At 40.8% G+C, this 8,218-nt stretch overlaps 1 protein-coding gene across 3 annotated transcripts; it reads right to left on the reverse strand.

Moving 5' to 3' along the window:
* Positions 1 to 3,844: 3,844 nt before the first annotated feature.
* LOC125464781 (dynein light chain 2, cytoplasmic) lies at positions 3,845 to 7,669 on the reverse strand. Of its 3 annotated transcripts, none has more exons than XM_048557614.2 (3): positions 7,518 to 7,669; positions 6,081 to 6,221; positions 3,845 to 5,108 (listed from the first exon to the last, which is right to left on the reverse strand). In XM_048557614.2, exons 1-3 carry the CDS (start codon positions 7,632 to 7,634, stop codon positions 4,971 to 4,973), a joined length of 396 nt encoding a protein of 131 aa, XP_048413571.1. In that variant the 5' UTR covers positions 7,635 to 7,669; the 3' UTR covers positions 3,845 to 4,970. The 3 variants fall into 3 exon arrangements, with proteins under 3 accessions (XP_048413571.1, XP_048413573.1, XP_048413574.1); XM_048557616.2 differs by having other exon boundaries at positions 7,466 to 7,598; XM_048557617.2 differs by lacking the exon at positions 7,518 to 7,669 and adding an exon at positions 7,219 to 7,318.
* Positions 7,670 to 8,218: the final 549 nt, after the last annotated feature.

The raw sequence follows: 8,218 nt of genomic DNA on the forward strand, positions 1-8,218 counted from the left end.
TGGTTCAATTCCATCCTCCGACAACTATCTGTGCGGATTTTGTATATTCTCCCCACCTTTGTATGGGTTTCGTCTGGGGTCCCTCCCACAGTTGAAAGATGTGCAGGTTAGGCGATTTGGCCATGTAAATTGCCCACAGTGTCCAGGGATGTACAGGCTAGATGGATTAGCCTTGGAGAATGCAGGGTTACAGGGATAGGGTAGGGGGTGAATCGGGGTGGGCCTGGGTGGGATGCTCTTCAGAGGCCTGCTTCCATCTTGTGGGGATTGTATGGTTTTCAGTAGTTGAGGCTACAGGGATGGGACATGCTGTAAAAGGAGTTTTGTTATATTGCTGCACTGAATCTTGCCAGACTTAAGAACTGTGGCTGCAGTACACAAAGTGATAAGATGGATATAGATGAAGGTGACCAGGGTGCTATTCAATGCACTGAATTAGATCAGACTCCTTCAATTTCGCTGATGGAGCAATTCTCCAGGTGGACATTGAGCCTCACAGATGGTAGGTAGGGATTTAAGAGGTTAGGAGATGAATCATTCGTTGTAAACATCCAACTTCTGGTGATCTCTGAGAATGATAACAGTAGAAGACCTTGTGATAGTTGTATCATTGAAGGTTATGGAGAAACATCTGGGAATTTTTTTGATTAACCAATTATCCCTGTCCTGCTGACATGGGTTGCTTCACTTTTGGAAGCGGTGTGATCGCAAGTTGAACACTTGTGGACTCATCAGCACACAACACCACTCCTGACCTCGCAAACTTCTCCTGTTATTTTGTGAGCCCAGTATTAAGATGAATCATAAATGCTGGTCGCCAGGAACAGGATACTGGCAAAACATAGAGAGCTCTTATACTAAGCTGTAGGATATATATCATACATCTGAGCCACAAGGTACGGCATCTTATATATTAAGTACCAAAGCCTACGAACTGTGTGATGGTCATTGATGAATCGAATCTGGACACATTGTGGTCTGAGGCTGCACTAGTATTTTCCTATTTGACATGTCCTTTTTGCGGCCATAGGAGGGTTTGGCTCCATTGAACTGTTCGCTAGGGTTGCTTGGTGTCATATCTGATTGAAACCTGCCTTGAAGTCAAGGGCAAATACTCTAACTTCTGTATTATCATTCAGCGCACAGTGTACATCTGGATCAAGACTGTGATGACAGCTTAGAGCTAAGCTGGACTCATTGAACTGATTTCACCATTGTTCATCCAAATTATTGGTGACCCCCTTCCCTACTTGACTGAGGATTGGGAGGAGGCTGGTAGGGCAATAAATTAGTCGGTTAGATTGAATTTTTAAAAAAAACGTAGTGGACGATCTTCCATACTGAGAGTAAGCTGGACCAGTGGCTAGTTCTATAAGGATTGTCAACAATGGTGCAGTCACTTCTTAATATTATCTGGTAACTGGTGCACATTTGTATTTATGTTAAGGCATTGGAAGAAGGCTGAAAGGGACCACATACACTCAGTCCTTCTGGTTTAAAACAGTTGCAATCATTTTATATTTGTCTTTCAGACCCACTGACTCCCACATTGGTTGAGACTTTGAACATTCATGCAAGTTCTGCTCTATCACATTTTTAAACTCAATATAATTGAACCAAAAAGGTGTACACCAAGCTTTAGTATACTAACGCTGTTTATACTTCTGGAGACAAATGGGCCAATGGCTTTCAAAAAAAAAATAATTGCAAGACCATTCCCAGCAATATCTGGTGCTGACTCGGACACGTCCTTCCATTCTAGAGGGCACTTCCTTTCATGTCTTGCTTATAAACCAAATCACAGCTGTGCCAGGCTGTGATAAAAATTGTGGTGGCATACAATTCTTGTGCTGATTCACTACACTTAGGTGGCCAGCTTTTCAACTAGAATCTGGACTCTCCCCACTACGTCAAGTGAAGGACATGATATTCATATGCTGAGCATTTATTTGCATTTAGCAACAATTAAGACCATAAGACATAGGAGTGGAAGTAAGGCCATTCAGCCCATAGAGTCCACTCTGCCATTTAATCATGGCTGACGGGCATTTCAACTCCACTTTCCTGCACTCTCCCCGTAGCCCTTAATTCCTTGCGAGATCAAGAACTTATCAATCTCAGCCTTGAAGACACTTAACGTCCCGGCCTCCACTGCATTCCGTGGCAATGAATTCCACAGGCCCACCCTCTCTGGCTGGAGAAATGTCTCCTCATTTCCATTTTAAATTTACCCCCTCTAAGGCTGTGCCCATGGGTCCTAGTCTCCCCACCTAACAGAAAGAACTTGCCAGTGTCCACCCTTTCTAAGCCATACATCTGTATGACTTGGTCAGCAACAGTACCACTAAACATTGAAATCCATATATAGCACATGTTTCTGGTTCCTTGGCTTCCTCACTGGAGACCAACAGGAATAACAATAAGTTTTGCAGCTTTTTGTGCTACCTGTTAATGAAATAGTTCATGGCTATCCCTGGGATAATGGTTTTCCCCTTTGGTACAGTACATTATTCCTAGTTTAAGAAAAACAGGAATTCCCAACTACCTCAGCCTTTTGAAAGGCCAAAGTTCTGCTTTTGATCATTTTAGATATTAAGAAATTAAGAATTGTAGGTGAAATGTAAAGTCAGAGTTGATCCTGCAGGTTCAAAGGACTAAATTGCTTCCTGCAACCAAAACGACAGGGGGCAAAAATACTTCTGTTTCCTCTGTTTAAACAAACTCACTACGACAGTCAGCCAATTGAGTATTTGCAGTGTAGGAACAGCTATAGACAAAGCTAGTTTGTTAGTGCAGTCAAGATTTAGTTGTTATTACAATAAGTCAGTTAATAAGTTCTCAAACACATTAACCTTACATTGCCAGAAACAAAAGAAAAATAAAAACCCTTTTCCTGAAGCCCAAAAAGGAAGGGGGGGGGGGAAAAAAAAAGAAGCAACATTACTCCTACATGATATTAAAATGTGAAGCTGGATGAACACAGCAGGCCCAGCAGCATCTCAGGATGCTGCTAGGCCTGCTGTGTTCATCCAGCCTCACATTTTATTATCTTGGATTTTCCAGCATCTGCAGTTCCCATTATCACTACTGCATGATATCATAGTTTTTAATAAGTTTTCTAAATAGATGATTTTGTGGTTAGTTTGTTTTAACAAAGTGCTCTTTTCAAGAGAGAAATTTTAATTTTTGTTAAAAATTCTCAGGACGTGGAATTTTGTTTCACCCCTCTTTTGCAAAAACTGCTGTTATTGCTTGATCAATTTTAAGTGAGTCAAAACAATTGAATTGACAGGATGTGTTCACTGTTGTCTTGATTCTTTGACCCAAAAACAATGGAGGTTGTGCTCCACTCAGCATATTGGACAGACCCCAAAATGGGAGTTCAACTTACTTTCTTTGCTTTGTTCATATGAACAATTATTGAAAGAATATGAAAATATTATTTTGATGAGGGGAAGCAATAACTACATTTTCGACAGTGCAATCCCAAAACCACTGCTTCAAGTACATTGGATAGTGATACAACTCAAAATGATCAAAAAAATCCAAACTGAATTGAATAAAAGAGAGAAACTGGTCTGTGTATAAAGTATTATCTAAATATAGTTGCAAGCTTAAAATGGTCCACATGTGCTCATTTGTTAGTTTAATATAGATGCATGAAGAGTTACTCTATTGCACAGAATTCAGCAACATCATAGGTCAACATATTCATACAAAGTGGTAAGCTATTACACATCAGTTGTCATCAAGACATGTATGGCGGTGTTTTGCCAAAGAGCAAAAAACAATGCACTGTTGACATTCAAGGTCTTCATGAATAAAGAAACAAAGACAACTTCCATAATTGACAGAGGTCTGACACCTTTCCATTTATTGGCAATTAACAATTAGCTCATTGACAGATTATGAACCAGGAGTGAAGCTTTTTCATGCTTTAATCACAAGCTATGTAGTCTATGTACATACACAAGTATAGGGGTAGGGTGGGGGTGGCAAAAAAGGAAAAAAAAAGGGAGGGAGAGGGTCAAAATCCTCAGCAGTTTAGATTTGTTTGACATTTGGGAAGACAAGAAGAAAAAAAACACACAATATAAGCACCATTAAGTATATAGTTTGCTTATATTAACATAAGCTATCCTAATGTTTTAAAGTGATTTGTGACTAGGGATGGGTTTTGAAAAGAAAAACACCGTGTTACACACACCTTGGGAAAAACATGCAAACAGAAAACCATGTGATATAGTGTACAAACTGCCTGGTAGCATCTGTACGTTTACAGCAAGTCAGAGCAACTTCAGCTGTTGCTGGTTTGATGATGACCTTGCACAGAATTCTAAGTATTGAAAGTATCTCCACTCTTGGCAGATTACAGAACAAGGGGGAAAACACACAGGTTTGCCCTACTTAAGGTGCAATCAAGCCATCCTCGTCATTCTGGTAAGCCAGCAATTTCATGTTTCTATGTAGCGGATTTTTAAATAAAGTCTTACTTAGCCTCAGAACAGTGGTGATTCAAATCCAAATTTTCCTTTTTAAAATAAAAAAGGTAATGTTGCTGATGGAATTCAATGCAATAGCAAATTTTGCTATTAAAAGAATTATAGCTTAAAAGAAAGCCAGTAAGTATTTTACACCCAATATCTGCAGTACAACTGCCCTCTCTTCCAAACTGAATGGAGGAAAAAAATAGGATTGGGTTTGAATTTTTAAAAAAAACAACTTTGCTTCAGAAGAGAAGTCCAGTGATCTAATCTTCAAGTAGAACCACTCCAGTTTATTATTTTAAAGGCCACTGTTAAGCATTATCCATTTCAACAAAATAAAAAAAGAAAGCCTTTCTGGGCAACTAAAGCAAGTTTACTGCTACATATACACAAGATAAAGTCCATGCAGCTGTTTAGCCATTAAAGGGACTGTGGCTCCAGCCGTCAGTGCATTAGTTCATATTTTAAACCCCTTTCCTCCTTTTAGCCAGACTTGAATAAGAGAATCGCAACTTGACCTAGGTAAAAGTAGATGAAATGTTTTGTTTCGTGTGTGACATAACTGCCGAAGTTTCTGCCAACAATGCAGTGCCATGTTGGATTGTACTTCTTGTCAAATTCCTGCAGAGACAGACAAGTAACAAAGCTCAAATCATTCACTTTAAAAAAAAACACACAAATATTCCCACAACATGCATTCTCAATATAAAGTTGATTCAGAATACAGCACAATGTTTAATAACTGCTCTTTTAAAAGAAGTATGCAGACAAGTGAAATAGTCCAGTGCTAGAGATAATTGCTAGAGTTTTGGGTTTAGAGAGAGGGGCTGTAAAGGAACAGAATTTTTGGGGGTAAATAGGAAATTCAGTTTAGCTACATCATTCCCTGGATCTGGGGTGACATTTCAATTGACGAGTTTCTTCTAGAGGGTTCTAGCCTACATGGAGCTAAGCTAGCAGGAATGGATTACAAGGAATGTAAAAAGTGTAGAAAATGTTCACAGTCATTACAACTTCAAAAAGTCTTCTTCTCTACTGTTCATTCTGGACACCGACTCTATGGTTGATCTTTAAATACATTAGAGACCTTTTCTGCTCCAACATAACAATACATACTTCCCAGACGATTTTAAGCTACATAAAAAGCGTGCGCCACATTCCTCAAAGAATAGAAGGCACGGATTCTTGGTCATTGTAACATTGATACTCAGTTGGACCTTGGAGACCATTATCTGACACTAGACATGGAGGATAAACACTGCAACAGTTGCACAATATTCACTAAATATCTCAAAATCCTGATTAAGCCAGTCAAGGCCCTTTTATTGCCGAAGTGCACGACAGAAGTCTGATTTTAGGATTTTGAATTACATTTCTAATAATTTAAGAGTTGGAATAAAAGCAGCAGTCGTAGCAGAGGGGATTTAAAAAAACTAATGCAGCATCTGTATTAAAACAGCACAAGATGACTACATGTTATTGTCAACTGGTTCCTGCGCAGTTTTAGCTACCAACCTTTCACCCGAAGCAGCCATACCCATATAAAAAAAGCAATTGTCAAGGAGAGGGGGGCGTGATTGAACAGCTAAGTACCTTTTTGATAAAGGCAGCAATGTCCTTTTCGATGTTGTACTTTTCCATGGCTTGCGTTGCACAGTCTACTGCATCTTGCTGCATATCTTCAGACATGTCAGCATTTTTGATAACAGCCTTTCTGTCGGACATCGTGCTTGGCTGACAGGGGTAAGAAAAAAAAGGACACTGACTTAACATCGCACTACCGTAGTATGAAAGCACACGATTGTGAAAATAGCAACTGCGAGGAGTGTTGGGTTTCAAGAAAATGCAATTAAAAACTGAATTTTTGAACTTCCAACGTGAAGTTCGGACTTAGAAAAAAAAACACTAGAACGCACATTCCAAACTTCCCGCTTTGAAAAGCGGAATTGTGAAAAGTACGAGGATTCGGCACGAATGTAGCTCATTCATCTGGGATTTACAGCGCCCTCTCCCCATCAGGCACGCAAGTCGAGACGAGAAAGCCACCATTTGCAGAAATGGGGGGGGGGGGGGGGGGGGAAGAGAGAGAAATGTCGGGGAGCGAGAGAGATGACAATGGTATGTTAGGAAGCGTTGTCGTTAACGGTACCTTTACATAGGATTTTTTTAAAAAAATCCACCTAAAAAGAAAAGAAAACGGCCTTTCAAGCTATAAAGAAACTAAAATTTACCAGTTAATTCTGTCTGGACAGAGATTAAATTCCGGGGTGGGAAGTCACACGAAAAAAAAGTAAAAACAAAAAAAAACCTTAGGTAAAAAAGGAGACTCTGAAAAAAAAATACTGCATTTCAGAATTCCGAGACAATCGTCAACTCCTCCCCATCAGGGTCACCGTTCTCTCACTTCTCTCCCCACCACTAACACCCCCCATAAATATCCACCACTGTTCAGAAAAATAAAGGTTCAATTAAAACAGAGACAAATTATTTCGAGATTAAGCTATTGGGTTTGAAGGTGGGGCCCGTTTATCTCTGCAGAGATTCCAAAATCAGTCCCTTACATCCCCGAAACTATCACCATCACGTTCTGCCTAATCATCCACTTCAAATCATAGTTTGTACCAAGGAATGCAACTCCGTCTGACTATATACTATTCACCCCCTTCAAGAAGGGCACCAGACGTTCGCAGACTGAAAGAGTTACAATACATCACTTCGATTCTCATCTTACATAAAGCCACTTGGGGTTCCCAACACACAAATCTTATATTTTCCCGTCCCGAATGGGAGCTGCAGCAGATACGTGCACTAGCAATGACACCTTGAAATCGCAGCTACTTTAAGGGGGGGGGGGGGGGGGAAGAAGAAAGCTTAGGTCATTTTAAGGTAACTCAAAATTGTGATGTTGTTGCATTTTAAAAAACACACACACACACACACACACGATAGATAGATAGCCTTGCGGGAAATGATCTCACCTTCCCGATAATAATCTGCCAATTTATGTCCAAGCAAAGCAGCTCTCTTTACCTCCTCTCTTTTTCCCTGATGCGATCCGCTGTTTTTTGCGACACCCCTCTCCCCTCCCTGCCTGCTTGAAATACCGCCCAGCCCCTCCGCAATGGCTGAGCCGCCTGCCACGTCCATTGGCTCCGAGCAGGCCGTGCTCTCCGTCTGTGCATTTTCCTCTGGCCTTAGTGTGCCTACATCTTATTTCATCCCACAATGCAGTGAGCTGAGGGAACCCTGCTGCTCATTACTGATTGGGCTGTAGTGCTGTAAGATACACACACAGATAAGTAAGGGGAGAATGGCACCTCGGCAACAACAAGAGTAGGAGGAAAGATTTTGGAGGGGGGGGGAGATTATTTCTGCCCTTTTCTGAAGAAGGCTGTGTTGCGTTCTGCACAGATGCTACCAGACTTGCTGAGTTTCTGCAGCAATTTCTGTATTTTTATTGATCTCTACCACTCTTCCCTCCCTGGCCCTTTTTGTTTGGTTTCTGTCTCCAATATCACATTCCTTTTTGAATCTAAATACGAATGATTGTGTCCATTGTTCCTGCTGATTGAGGGAAATTGACAGCTCTTGGTGATGAGGTCAGCTTTTGACTAGCGCCGCTCCCGGAGCTTCGGTGCTCTCTGCAGGGGATTCTGTGTGTGATCATTTTGTTAATGCCTCTACATGTCTGTCCTACGTGATGCAACGAGCGGCACCTTTCGCAATCTATC

The sequence above is a fragment of the Stegostoma tigrinum genome, chromosome 27, assembly GCF_030684315.1.
Source record: "Stegostoma tigrinum isolate sSteTig4 chromosome 27, sSteTig4.hap1, whole genome shotgun sequence".
Lineage (NCBI taxonomy): Eukaryota > Metazoa > Chordata > Chondrichthyes > Orectolobiformes > Stegostomatidae > Stegostoma > Stegostoma tigrinum.

Bases quoted from the DNA above. Each gene is read 5' to 3' on its own strand.
- LOC125464781 (XM_048557614.2), bottom strand. From the start codon at position 7,634: ATGGACGTGGCAGGCGGCTCAGCCATTGCGGAGGGGCTGGGCGGTATT. The intron at 6,222-7,517 runs GTAAAGAGAGCT...TACCCCTGTCAG, and splicing joins ATCAGGGAAAAAGAGAGGAG to CCAAGCACGATGTCCGACAG. The intron at 5,109-6,080 runs GTACTTAGCTGT...CTGTCTCTGCAG, and splicing joins TTGCTGCCTTTATCAAAAAG to GAATTTGACAAGAAGTACAA.